The following is a 14,199-nucleotide window of genomic DNA, read 5'->3' as shown; positions in this document are numbered from 1 at the left end:
AGGAGTCCCACTGCAGCCCTCGGCTGGTTTTTGTCCCCTAGGAAATGATTCTCGGGATAACAGCACTGTGCAGCTTTATTGAGTCACTCAGTTACAGCAGTATTTTAGCAGACTGACTGGGACAGAGTCAGATATTTACTTTTTTTTTTTTTTGAAGTGTAACAGATATTCAGCATGGAACAGTTACTACAGATTCCTTTCACAAAGGTCTTACAGAGCTGATACAGTACTCGCCATCAACCCAGGAGCGAGAGCACTGGCGTAGAAAAGGATGCAACAAGAAGAAAAGCTACACTGGAAAGACAACACTTTTAGAAAAGTGACACATGGAAGGTTCTCCCCTCTAGCCCCCAAAGCAAGTGTACAGTTTGGATCTAATTTTACAGTTCTACATCAGTTTCTAGAAACTTAAAAAAAAAAATATATATATATAACCGAACCAAAAACCAAAGATAAAACCACTGGCCAGTACAGTCTTTGGATATTTAGAGGAGGGGGAGAGTAAGTTTCCAGAATGAAATCAGTCGGTTTCGGCCTCACCGGGGTCTTTGCCTTCTTTGTTCTTTCGAACCTCTTCGACGTGCTTGTCCTGAAAGACAGCAGCAGGAAGCAGTTAGATCCTGGGAAAGGTATGGATCCTGGGAAAGGCACGGGGCTTCCCACCCCCAGCTCATAGCAGGAACCCTGACGTGGGTCACCGAGGGGGTACGGGGTGGAGCTTTAGAGGAGAAAGCAAAACACTGCCCTAACTCACTCCCTCCGTCCCGTCCCCTCTCCCCCCAAAAGAGCTGCGTTTCTGCACAGCCTTCTGCAGGTTTAAGAACCTCTGAAGGTCACAGCACTCCCAAGGACACCCATCTATTCGCAGCACCCCCTTCACGTGGCCGTTCCTCTGGGGTTTCCAGCCAGTTTTCCAAGCGGGGAGCAGGGATAACTCCCTCTCCAAGGGGCCCCCACACCCACCTTCTCCCGCAAGCGCTCCAGCTTGGCAGCCATTTGTGCCTCACGGTTCTCTTTGTTGGCTTCCATTTTGTGGGTCAGCTTCTCCTCTGCCATTTTGCTGAAGTTGTTGTTCTCCTCGATGGCTTTCTGCAGCACCTCCTTCTCGTGCTCCCGCTTCTCCGCCAGCTGCTTCAACACTTCTGCTTCGTGAGACTGGCAAAGCAGAGGGTGCAGGCGTTGAGGAACCGCACACAGGCAACCTCAGTTGCCCCCAGCTCCTCAGAGAACATGTTTTCTACCTTTTTTTACTGCAGAACAGCAGCTTGGTGCTGCAGGACAGAGCTCCCAGTGCTCCCCACCCCGCCCAGAACCTGTACTTCACCATCACAAGCTACCTGGGAGGTTCAGTTTCTGTCACCATTGTTCAATGGGATTTCTCTGGAAAGAGAACATCAATTTTTTTTTTTTTTTCTTAATGTTAATACTGATGGAACTTTCCTTGAAGATTCTCCTTTCACAGAACGGTGAATCACTGAGATTTAGGTCAGGCTCACTTCAGTCAAAGCCTCAGCACCATCAAGGGCTCCAGGCTACACCAACAGCCAGATCTTTCATCAGTCAGACACTGCATTAACAAACTGCTCATTACAGATTCACCACTACATTTTCTAGGGGAAAATTAATCTGTTCTGGTGCCAAAAGACAAGAAAAGCAGCTTCTTCCTGAAATAGCTGCCCCTCTCAACTAAACGTTTCCCCCCCTGTTTTAATTCAAGTGACAGCTCAAAAATCACTTTGGAAATAAAGCCATGGCTTTCCACACCATGACAAAGGTTCACAAGAGCCCCAGGGATTCCAACAAAGCTCAGTTAATATTCCATTTATCATAACACAAACCACTGATCACTTCTCCCAAACCATTAAAAGCCCAAAAAAACCTGCATGACTTGCACCGGCTGGTTGAGCAGAGCTCGCTTGGGCTGCCCCAGATTTACCTTACGTCTCTCTTCTGCTGCTTCCAACTTCTTTTGAATCTCCTCCAGTGACACATCCTTCTTCTTTGGGGGAGAAAGAGGGAATTCTGGAACGGCTTCTTTCGAGCGGGGACTGAGGATCAGCTCAAAGGCCTGCCCAGAGGCTCGCTTCTCCAGCTCCTTCACTTGGATGTCTAGGAACGTAGGGAAAAAGCCAAAATAAGAGCATTTTTAAGCCACCAACTGGCTTAAAAGCCTTCAAACATTTTCTGCCACAAAGCTCACTGGAGGAGAAGGCATCCAAGACAACAGTTTTGTCTTAAGCACAAGCAAGAGCATTCAAAAATATAGCAGTTTTCTTTGCAATTCCCTCTTGATATTCAACATCACCCAAGCACCTGACATTTTGTTTTAGCCTTTAATATCCAGAATTGGGGGGAAAAAAATAAATTGTCAGCGCTTCAAATTAAAAATCATCATTTCTCCAATGACAGGTCTAAGGATGTTTCCAGGTGCCTGCCTGAAACCCGACAGAGCCAAGAAGAACAGGGAGTTTTCAAGGAAACCCAGAAGCAGGGTTGTGTCTCCAAACCTTCTGAGAGGCACATCAGCCCTGCACAGTGTCAGCTGCACCCGTTTGGGTCCCCAAGATGCCTTGATGACAGTCAGTTCTGCTGAGGGAGCAGATGGCTGCAGGGAGCTGGAGCCCATCTGCTGACACTCTCATCTGAGGAGGCTTTTTGGGGTGTTTTCACAACCACCCAGTTTCAGCAGCTTCACCCAAGCAGCCCAGAGACACGAGAAAAGCACGGGGAGGGAACAGTTTATTTCACTAGATTAGATTTTTAAGTGATTTCTGAGGAAATTAAGAAGCAAAAAAAAAAAAAAATTAAAAATAAAAAGACAAGAGCATTTAGTACATAATGCTACATACCAGAAGTAGCCATGACCAAGAAAATAAGATTCCAGAAGCCAACCCTGGGAGAAGGTCAGTCAGTTGGATTCCTAGATAACAAAGAGACGTGCCTTTGAACAGCAAGCCCACGGATTATATTCCTTCTAATAAAAATTGCTAAGCATAATAAGATCTGCTGAACAAAAGGCAGCCAGGTAGGTTACTGCAGGCAGTGATTCCAGGCAGTCTGTGGGGATGAGGCTGATGTACATTGCTAGGAACAGTGGAGAGGTTCTGCATTATGGGTGTTATTCGAGCATCTTCAACCTCTGTTTTACTCCACCGTAATTAAGATGCTCAAACAAAGACTCAGTTTTACTGAGTGCTGTGGATATTTCACTGCTATCACATACAGGTAGAGCCATCTGAATTAAAACATGGCACACAACAGGGCAGCACAGGCAGAATCCCCGCTGCTCCCGAAGGATCTGAAATGTGCGCAATCAAACCTCATTTAAAATTCTATTTTAATTGCGCAGCCGAAGTCAAGACGTGCAAGGCAGCGAGGGCGCACACGCAGCGCCCGGGGGGGACACACACCTCGTCAAAACGGCGGCGTCATAAAAATCGCCAGCAAAGGGTGTAAAAACCGTTAGAAGAGGGTTTTTTTCGGGGGGTTTTAAGCGATGAGGACGCGGGGGGACGGGCGGGGACGGGGCAGCGAACGGGCGGCGCTGGGACCGCGCACGCCCCCCCCGCGCCCAGCGCGGCCCCGCCCACTACGGGACGCCGGCCAATCAGCGCCGAGGCGGCGGCGGAGGCCCCGCCCCGGCCCCGCCCCCTCGCGCCCGGCCGCTCCGAATTCAAACGGCCGGGGAGAGCGCGCGCGCGCGCCCGCGCGAGGGGGCTCGAGGGAGGGGGGGCGGGGCCAACGGCAACATCCGGGCACCTGCCGCCCCCCGCCTCAGGTGCGGGGCCGCGCCCCCCCCCATTCCTCCCCCCTTCCCGCTTCAGCCCCCTCAGGGGCGAAAGGGACGGAGGGGGGTGAGGTGGGGACGACACGGGCACAAGGGGCTCGAAGAGGGTCCCCCCCAGCTCGATGGCGTCGTGGCGCGGCCGCCCGGACACCGCCCCTTCCCCACTAACAATGGCGGGGAGGGGAGGGGGCGCCGCCGCTGCCGCCGCGGGTAGGGCGTCGCCCCTCGCTGAGGGACAATAGACACCCCCTTCCCCCTCAGCGATCGGGGCGCGGGGACACACATTAGGCACACACACCCCGTTCCCCCCATTGTCTCCCTTCCCTTTGTCACCGCGACGCCCCAAAAGGCGAGCGGCGACGCGATGCCCGCGAGCCGGCGGGGGACAAAAGCGACCCCCCCACGCCGAGCGCCCGCGGATCCCCCCTGCAGCTCACCCTGACACCCACCCTCAGAGCACCCTCCGCCGCCCGCCCCAGCGGGGCAGCGAACCCCCGTAACCATCCACACACACGCATACATACACACAAAAATACACGCACACATATGTAAACGCTCTCAAGACGCGGAGGGCGCCGCGGGCGCACCTCGCGGTCGCGGCCGGGCCGTCCCGTCCCTAAACGCTCTGCTCTCCCACCCCTCCCCTCACGGCAGCACAGCACAGAACAGCCCCGCTCCGCACCCACCTGCCCGCGCCGCCGCTCCGGCCACACTCCGCCCGCGCCCGCCCCGCCGCGCTCTAAAGCGCCAAACAAAGGCACGTGATCCGCCCCGCCCCGCCCCGATTGGCCGAGCGCGCCGGCACGTGCCGTCCGCCGCAGGGGGGGGGGGGGGGGCTCGCGCCCACCCCCTCAGTCACACACACACACACACACGCGCCCCCCCCGCCCCTCACGGCCCCCGCGCGGTGCGTGCCGGGAGCTGTAGTTCGCCCCCCATGAGTGGGGGGCGCGGGGGTCGGTCCCAACGCGACGCCCCCCGCGGCTCTGAGGGGCTCGCCGGGGTCGTAGCCCCCTCGTTGGGGTGTGGTTGTTGCTCCCCGCCCCACCGCCGGTGGCGGGGCTCCCTTTGTCTGCCGAGAAAGGAGAGGGGCACCCGGGGTGGGTGCTGTGGGCGGGGTGAGGGGGTCTGAGCACACAACGGGGTGGTGGGAGGGGGTGTGGGTGGGATGGATGGGACTGGGCATGGACTTTGGGGATGCAGGCACTTCATGGCCATGGGCACTGGACTCATGGCTGTGGTCACCCAGAGCCGTGGTCACCCAGAGCCATGGTCACCTGAAGACTATGGTCACCCTGGGACCATGGTTATCTCAGGCCCACGGTCACCCAGAGCCATGGTCACCTCAAGGCCATGGTCATCTCACAGCCATGGTCATCTCACAGCCATGGTCACCCAGAGCCATGGTCACCCAATTCCATGGTCACCCGGAGCCATGGTCACCTTGGCACCATGACCATTTGCATCAAGACCTTGACCACCTCAGAGTCACAGTCACCTCTGGGCCACAGCACCTACCTCAGGGCTTTTGGTCCCCTCAGGACCATGGCCATTTACTCTACCTCAAGATCATGGTCACCTCAGAACCATGGTCAGCTCAAAGCCATGGCCACAGATCTTTGGGTCATGGCCATCTCAGAGCCACGATCACCTCAGGGCCATGATCTCCTGCACCTCAGGACCATGGCCACATACCTCAGAACCTTATGGCTTGTGGTCACCTCATGGCTCTTGGTCACTTCAGGACCATGGTCACTCCCAGGTCATCATCACCACTTACCCTGGGTCCATGATCACCTCAAGGGCATCATGACCTACCCAAGGGCATGGCCACCTCAGGGCCACAATGGCCTCAGGGCTCTTGGTCATCGCTGAGATGACCACCGTGTCCCTTTGGTCACCTCCAGGTCACAACCACCACAAGCCAACCCCAGAGAGGGTCTGTGGCTCTGACAATGCCTTGGCCCCACAGTGTGTTTTGGGGGACAATGCCATCCTCTCCTTTGGGGTGACACCAGCAAGTTCAAGCACGTCCAGAAAAGCCATTGCTTGTGCAGATTCCAGAGTATGGACAGAGTGGCTCCGTAATGATCCGTCCTTGTCCAGGCTGCCCTGGGAACATTTCCTTCCCAGGACAACACTATTGCCAATCCCAGATAAGCTTTTCCCTCCCAAACGTGCTTTAAATGTTCACATGTTCCATTCAGAGGAATTCTGTACAATTCCCGTGGTGGTTTCCATCCTACAGTCGCTCCAGTTACAACAAGAGTCAATCCACACAAAAGGCAGATGGACACAGAACAGCACAAATCCACAGCCCAGCTCAGCAGCCTCCACACCCAAAATCCCAAATAAAGGACTTTCTGGGACCCCTCTTGTTGTGCACACCCTTAAACCCAAGGATTTTGCACCAAAAAAGAAAAGAAATCTTACCTTGCAGAAGGTTAATATTGTGACAGAAAGGCAAAAAGCTTTCAAAACAGAGATTATTTTAAACACTTGCCCTGTTTTTTGCTGATCTGACGTCTATTTCCATGGAAACCACATCCAGCGCCGAGCTGCTAGAATTGGGAGAGGCTTCTGCCAGAGTGGGCATGGGAAGAGCCATTTTCCCAGCAGCGTGGAAGGACCTATTTGTGGGATTGGAGGGATTTCAGGTTCAAAATCTGAAATCTGGTGTGGCTGCTTGGCCCTTTGGGATCATGCCTGGCACCTTCCCGGGGTTCCTGGCTCCATCCCAGGGAATGCACATCGATGTCACCCACAACACACGTGTTTTTCAACGAAACATCTTGAGTGCTTGGATGAAATGGCATCAAATGTTGCTGGAAGACAAAGCAGCCAAGAGCCCCTGCCATCAGCCTGTGTTTTACTTTATCATTTATTAATTATCACCCGTGTAGCTCAACAGTGCGTTGGATGCTTTAATATTAATGCTTTTTAGTAAAATCAATGAGCTTATCCTGGGATGATCTCAGGATTTCCCAGAGGGAAACAAGGCTTCCTGGGCTCAGGGCTTTTTGGTTTAGTACCTGTGTGATGGCCTTTAGTCAGCACTCACCCCCCAGAGGGAGGATGATGAAATATCCTTTACAGCTTTTGAAGAAGGGATGGAGGCTGAGATAAATCTACTAGTCATGCCTGCTGTTCTCAGCGCTTTCCATCTTATTCCTTGTCCTCTCAAAGGGAAAAAAAAAAGGGGGGAAAAAAAAGGAAAAAAAAAAAAAAAAAAAAAAGAAAGACTTGACTGTAACTTACCTCCCCTTGCAGATTGGCTCTAAAGCCAAAAATATTTCTTTTGGGTAAGAACTGCCTTATGTAAGAGGCAACATGGTTTATTGACGAGAGGCACCGAGCTGGGAATAGGATTTGGGATCTGTTCTGAGCTCTGGTATTTTCTATTTTGCATTATCTGGGTTGAGACTCTTTACCAACCCATTCTGGTGGTGCATCCTGCCCCTTGTCACCCCCTACCCCGACCACACCATGACCTGAGTAATGATCTGAGTAATTCTCTTTAGGCCTTGGCTTTGACAATGCCCAGGCTGAGCTCCTGTGAGCTTGTCAGGAATCCTGTCTGCTCCTGGACAGTGTTGTGCTGCCTAATGACTTTCTTGTTTTTTTAACAGACATCCCTGGAAATTTTTGACCGAATAAAGTTTTTATTGTGTAGTAAATCATATATATAGATCCAAGTTAGATTGTTAAGTTAATAAGTGTTAAGTTAATGCTGCTAAGTGTTAAGTTATAAGTTAAGTGCTGCTAAATTAAGCCATAAGCAAAGTTAAGTGTTGCCAGGCCTTTGGGCCATATCCCTTTTTGTCCTTATATCTTCTGTCCTTTTGTCTCACCTATCCCCCCACCCCACCCCAACCACAGCCTCCATACACACGGTCTTGTGTTTATTTCAGCCCAGACTGACACTGATTTTGGATTTTTGTGTGGTTTTTCTCGGTGTATTTTAGCTGCTTAGTGAGTAGTAGAGTGAACCTTGCCACAAACTCTCTTGTGCTGTTGCATTTATATTAAACCTGCTTTCACTGATACCTTTGCTGGTGACTTTTTGAGCGACCCTGAAACACTCACTTCACAACACCCCTTTACAACACCTGCCACAACTGGTTTGAATTTAAAACAAGATCTTTTGAGTGTTATTGTGATGCAAAGAGAAACAACACCTCTCAGCAGCTGGAAAGGCACGGGGACTATCTCATGTTTGGCCTGATTGCAAGAGTGGTTTTATTTTTGGAGCGTTTCATAAAAGCCCCATTTGTTTACGTGGCACTTATTTTCGTCTGATCTCAAGGAGAATGGAGTATATGAAAAGCTTTTATTTAATTTGCATTTGATTTGTGTTTATTGACACATTTACTGCAATTCTAAAGAGACTCTTCCTTCCTCCAGCCCTGCAGCATGTGGCTGTGGTAGTTTTTATCTACTGGATTCCTTATCACCAACAAAAGCATTTTTTTGCTTTAATTCCAGTTTTACCACTAGAAGAGCAGGCAGCAGTGGGAGAAATATCCTCCAACATGTCATATATAGCCCCAAAACAGGGTTCGAGAAGGAAAATACCGCTTCAGGCCCAAATTTAACATCAGAAGGAATTTGTGCCGGATGAATTTAGGCATCCTGAGGAAAATAAAGGATCACAGCAGAACCTGCAGAAGATATTCCCAGTGTAGAAAGGACAAAGGCTTTGTAAATTAGGAATATGACCAGTGGCTATGACCAGTGAAGAATTTGAGATGGTGATAACAGCACCCACTTAGAATCATTGCCCTCATGCCTCTGGCAACCACTGTAGGTGCTCAAGGGGAGCTCATTCCCACCACAAACTAAATATGAGGCCCCTTGGCTTCATCTCAGCCCACTCTGCTCTTGGTGAAGCAGATAAATCAAGGTCTCATAGGAGGGACTCCTGGTACCTGTGAATTTAGGACGTGACGTGACCAGATTTAGCATAAAGATTAAAGCATCTCCTCTGATGTGCTTATCAAAACATCCCACAAAGAGACTGACATAATTAGGTGACAACTCAGCCCACGGCAGCTCTTTTAACTTGCAAAAATATTTAATCTCCAATAAGGAAATGTGCTTTCTGAGTGTTAAATTGCCAGCCTTGAGCACTGGTGGTGGGGGGGACTGACAGCTTATTTGTTAATGGGAGGATGTTTGAAAACACCTTGGTAAGTAATACTAGTAAGTGTTGGCTAAGGCTGGTAACAGTCACTGAATTAGCAAAGTTTATTTTAAAACTAGAAATCCAATATATTATTTGACCTGAGTGGATCAGTTTAAGAGATTTAATAAATAACCTGATAGAGGAGACAGGAGTTAAAAGAAATGTTCTCTTGGCTACAAGATTTCTTTCTACCCATGAAATTCATTGATCTTTGATTTTTTCCAATCCTAACAATTCTATGATTTTGTGGTTTTCAGTATTAATATTAACTTGGAGCCATTTTTTCCCCCTCACTTGCAGCTTCCCCACCCTTACACTGGATGTGCCAATGTGCCCCTACCCAACAAAGGCCTTGCAAGGAAAATTAGTGGCCACAAAGGTCTCATTGGTCTTCAGATAAAACTACATTTTAATCCAAATGCAGCTGAGTTGTCCACAGAATTGAAGAATAAAACAAGACTTTTAGGGACTGTCTCCCTCACAATGAAAGCTTTTCCACAGGCAAGAAACATTCAAGGTAATTGGTATTTGTTTACTAGAGGTGTTTAGGCTGATACTATATTTATGCTGAAAAACACCATTAAGAAAATGTTCCCTTCGGAATAAATTTGCACTTGCCAATGTGCTGTTGGAAGTAATTTAATTTTTTTCAAATCAGACAGGGTGCCTGGCTCCCAGTGCCAGGTTGTTTCTTGAGAAATTCGCTCGAATCTGTTAATTCCTCCTTCAAATGAGACAAGTAAAAGTGCTCAGAACAGATGGTGACTGCGCCTGCAGCAACAGAGATGAAGATATTAATTAATTGCTTTGATATTGGGGCAATATAACCCTGAAATGTCACGTTCATCTCTTCAAATGCAGCCACATATTGCATGATACCCAAATACTGTGGTGACGGGGGCTGACAAGGCTCTAGAGTAGAAGAAGAACATAAGTTGCTGATGAAATAAAGAGAGAGGCTCCAGGAGAACTCTGTTCCCCTTCCAAAAAATTCTCAAACACACCAAAACAGCCACAGACCCTAAAATAAGGTCAGGGGCTGTGGTACCCACCACGAGCACCTTCATCCTCAGGATGCTGAACAAGATCTGTCTTTCCCCTGTCACCCAGCCTGGTCAAAGGAACAGCAGAATTCCCTTCCCAGCCTTCTGGCATATTTTTCATCCTTAGTTTCCTAAGAAAACGAGGGTTTACATGTTCAAACTCCTTCTGTAACTCTGCCTGGTCCTCTCCCCCTGAAGCTTTTAGCTTCAGTCCCTGCCACTCCGATAAATATGGATAAGAGCTCGGTGACATGAATTCCACAAGTTTCTTGAAAACAGATGGCTGGGGAGAGGCAAGAGCGAGGAAAAGGCTCCAGCACAAGCCCAACTATTATTAGAGAGCAGAGATTTCACACCAGGCAGAGCTCTCACAGCCACTCCCTCGAGCAGGGACGGTTTCAGAGCTGTTTTGTTTCCTTCCTGGCACCAGCAGATCCTGCAGGACATTCCTCTGCAGGTGTGTTCTCCTGGCAAATATAAGGACAGATCCATGTGGGTGCTGGCTCCCAGCTCCACTACATCCAGAAACACGTGTTGGAAGCTGTCCTGGAGATCTCCTCACGTTGCTTCCCCCCTCTCCTGTCTCCCAACCAAGCCAGGAGCCTCGACCCATTTCTCTGCGTCCTCCCTGCTTTTCCCTCTCTGCTCCAAACTGGAGCTCACCAATTTGCATTTCCATATGGAGCACCAAGAGCTTTGCTATTCAAGGAAGCCTGTAAACATCTCACTACCAGGGGTTCAAAAATAACTGTGCTGCTCTGAGCTCCATCACCCTGTGGTAGTGAGGGGCTGGGGAAAAGCACAAAAAAAAGGTATTATGGGGTGGTTTCTTTGGTGTACGAGCCAACAGAAGACGTACTAATTAGATTTCAAAAGTGTCAGAGTCAGCCATTTCAGCTGGGATACAGCAAAGGAGACAGTGTGATTCTGACAACCACATGGAATAGAAATGCATGGGGAAGGCATAAAATATTCAACAGCCATAGAACATTCCAGTAAAGGCATTTGGATCTTTGAAAACAAGGTGGGGAGGAGGAAGGAAAGCTGGGTATAGCACTAATTATTCCCCAGTTCCTAATTAGTTCCCTGAATTTAAAATATGGATTCAGCTCCACCAGCAGCTCAGCAAGTCCTTTGTGCTATTAATACTTCCCTGGCGTGATATGGTTAAAAATACTCCCACCCTTTCAGGCGAAAATGTGGCTTGGAAGTGTCACGATGGGAGGAGTTCAGGGATGGAAATCCTCTTAAAGGAATATGACTTCCCCAATATCAAATAAACAGTATGAATGGGCTTGTAAAAGCCCCCAGACTGAGCCTGTTCCCACAAAGGGCAAATCTGAAAATAATTCTCAGTGCAGAGCTCTCGGGCCGCCCGATATCAGAGCGGTTTCCCTGGCAAAAATCGGTGCACAGCCAAATGGGAAGAGGTTTTTATTTTTCAGGAGACCTGCTGCCTGGGGAGCAGGTGGGTTTGCAGTTCTCAAGTGCCTGGGTCCCTCAGACACACGGCACGAGGCTGAACTCCCATCAAAAGGCAGGATTTTGAAGTGTTCCCCCTTCCTCCCACCCAGGGAACGCAGGGGATCCCAACCCACCCAGAGCAACAGCCATTTTTCCCTGGAATTCTATAGGTGTTTGTGGGTGAGATCCATCCAACACCGTGGGCAGAATAAAACATGCCTCTTCCCACAGGATTTGTGAGACAAGGAAACAAGTCTGGGGCAGGGGGAGAGTGTTTATGGCACCTTTTAACTTCAGTTTGAGGAGTCCAGGTTTGTGTTTCCACGTTTTAGATCCCCTCAGGAAAACAAGCAGTTCCCCTCCCAGCTCCACCGACAGTTCTGCACCAAAATGGGTTAATTCCTGCTCAGTTCCCCTGGAATCTCAGCAATACCAGCGCGGAAACAATACCTGCACTTAACATTTGCTCCGTGCTGTTTGATCCCTTTTCCCCCTACTAATTTGTGGCTGTAATAGATCAATATATAAATTAAAAGACAAAAGAACCTGACACAGCCACTGCAGGCTGTGAGGGCAGACAAAGGCAGCCTTTGTAGTGGAAAAATATCTCTGTCTTTTAGGCAATAAAGGCAGCAAACTGCTGCTGTACACCAAAATCCACATCCAGAGAGACATCCTTACACAGTGGGCAACATAAATTTTAATTACATTTTTTAAATTTTAATTAAATTAAAAAAAAAAAAAAAACAACAACGACTCCCCCCCCCCAAACAACCCCCAAACAAGGCCTTGGGTGATAAATATCAGAGAGCCACTATCAACACGAGGGGCCAAGGCAGCCTGAAGTTGGTGGTTTGGGGTGTCCAGTGCCACCGTGTCACCCAGGGAGGGGTGCTGACAGTCTCAGGACCTTCCCACACCTCAGTCTGGAGTGAAAATATAAGCTAAAGGGCTAAAAAGGAGGGTGAGACATTTGGGGTCTCCTCCTTGCCCAGCTCCCTGCTCTCCCCCTCCTCACACTGGGGTGCAAGGCAGGAGCCAGGCTGAGCTCAGCCTGCCCTTCCTAAAATGGGGGAAAGCTGAATATTGACCAAAATGGACCATTTCAATCTGTTTCAGCAGCTTTTTCAGAGTAGCCTGGAACTGGAGAGACCTCACACAGCTCCTTCTCTCCTCCAGCACTTCAGTTTCCTCCCCAGTCCTTTATTCTCCTGTTTATTCAGGAATCATCTAGAGACCGCTCCAGCCCAAAACAGGGCTTCTGCTGCAGAGTAAAAGCTGTCAGAAAAACCAGTTGTGCCCCCCAGATCCCCTCAGTGCTGCTGGGTGAGGGGACAGGAGCCCTCTTGGCCCAAGGTGTTGTATTTTGAAGGGCAGGGAATTCGTCAAGCACCACACCCGGAGCACAGAGCATCGAAGCCGGGCAAGCACGTGCCCAGCTCTGCATCCCAAGGGCCTGTCCTGCCCCAGATCCCAGCGTGGGAGGAACTTGGGAAGATGACAGCACTGAGCTGAATCCCTCGTGACTGCAGCATTCCGGGCTTTCAGCTCAAGGGTTCGGCGGCAAAAACTCGCTTCGGAGATCGGGAGACTCGGGTTTCCTCCGGAACATCACCCAGGGCAAAGTTTTGATATTCCAAAGGAAAAAAAGAAAGACCCGACATAAAAGCCAAGTGTATACTCACCAATCAAAGGAATTCTGCTCGAGAAGGTGCTGCCCAGGGTTTGGGTCAGCACTGCACCTCTGCCCACGCTGTTCTTCGGGGCCGGTTGTGGGCACTGGGCTCCTCTACCAGGGTTTGTGTGTTCTCACTGCACACACTGGGCTCAGCTGGCAGGGTGCTGGACCCTCACAGCCTGTTGTGAATCCAGGCCTTGCTGCTTTCCTTAAAAAAAAAAAAAAAAAAAACCGAGAAAAAGGAAAAAAACCAAACAAAACAAATCCCCGCCACCACCCCCACCCCCCACGACAGCGTTACGGTAATTACAAGGAGGTTTAACACGCCTCGATTTGCATTAATTAAATCAACGGGGAGGCTTCAATTGAAGCAAATGAGGTTTTCTGTACACGGCGGCAGACGCTGGAGCTGGGAACTCCAGTTTGCTGCATGGATGTGCGGCGGGATGGGGAGGGACCTGCCGGCTGCAAGGGGCTTCCCAGGAGGGAGGGAGCCTCGGGCAGGATGAGCTGGGGGTGGGGAGGATGAGGAGAAGACTCTCAGCTCTGAGATGTGAAGAGCTCCAAGCCGGGTCTGTGCTGACACTGCCGGATTTGAGCCCTGGGAGTGGAAAGCTTTGGAGCAGGAGCCGTTTGGAGAGCGGAGGTTGCTCTGCAGGGATAAGCTGTGGGTAAGAGGAATGTTTCCATTCATACCCCGGCCCTGCTGCAAGCACAGCTGTGAGGGGAATATAAATGGGCAGCAGGGTGGGTTGTTTGGGTTGGGTTTGTTCTTTTTTTTTATTATTATTTTTAAAGCCACCAGTTTGAATAGTGAAGCAGAGCTGACACACTGGAATGCTTGGCTGGACGTGAGACCTTCCAACACCCACCCCTCCAGGGCAGGGCATGGCCAGCCTGCAGGGGGGTGCTCACAGGGCCGACCCCACAGCTTAACAGAGTCAGTGTTTCCTTCCCATGACCCTGAGAAACAAAATCCACCTGGATTTAGGGCTCTAAAGCATTCTAGTTCACATGCAAACCCAAACCTTCGGGTTGGAAG

At 50.0% G+C, this 14,199-nt stretch overlaps 1 protein-coding gene and 1 long non-coding RNA gene across 3 annotated transcripts; both read right to left on the bottom strand.

Moving 5' to 3' along the window:
- Positions 1-57: 57 nt before the first annotated feature.
- STMN1 (stathmin 1) lies at positions 58-6,282 on the bottom strand. 2 transcript variants are annotated; one of them, XM_027740317.1, is made up of 5 exons: positions 6,221-6,282; positions 2,850-2,920; positions 1,937-2,109; positions 964-1,155; positions 58-589 (listed from the first exon to the last, which is right to left on the bottom strand). In XM_027740317.1, the coding sequence occupies exons 2-5, from the start codon at positions 2,860-2,862 to the stop codon at positions 521-523; spliced, it is 447 nt and encodes a 148-aa protein (XP_027596118.1). In that variant the 5' UTR covers positions 2,863-2,920; positions 6,221-6,282; the 3' UTR covers positions 58-520. The 2 variants fall into 2 exon arrangements, with proteins under 2 accessions (XP_027596118.1, XP_027596114.1); XM_027740313.2 differs by lacking the exon at positions 6,221-6,282 and adding an exon at positions 4,474-4,559.
- A 3,313-nt stretch (positions 6,283-9,595) lies between these two features.
- On the bottom strand, positions 9,596-13,635 carry LOC120323241. Its single transcript, XR_005563535.1, has 3 exons — positions 13,468-13,635; positions 13,165-13,365; positions 9,596-9,743 (listed from the first exon to the last, which is right to left on the bottom strand). It is a non-coding gene; the product is annotated as an uncharacterized LOC120323241 (long non-coding RNA).
- Positions 13,636-14,199: the final 564 nt, after the last annotated feature.

Source organism: Pipra filicauda, unplaced genomic scaffold (genome assembly GCF_003945595.2).
Source record: "Pipra filicauda isolate LSUMZ 115617 unplaced genomic scaffold, ASM394559v2 scaffold219_size1829416_pilon, whole genome shotgun sequence".
In the NCBI taxonomy this organism is placed as follows: Eukaryota; Metazoa; Chordata; class Aves; order Passeriformes; family Pipridae; genus Pipra; species Pipra filicauda.
This window is presented reverse-complemented; position numbering and strand designations above follow the sequence as displayed.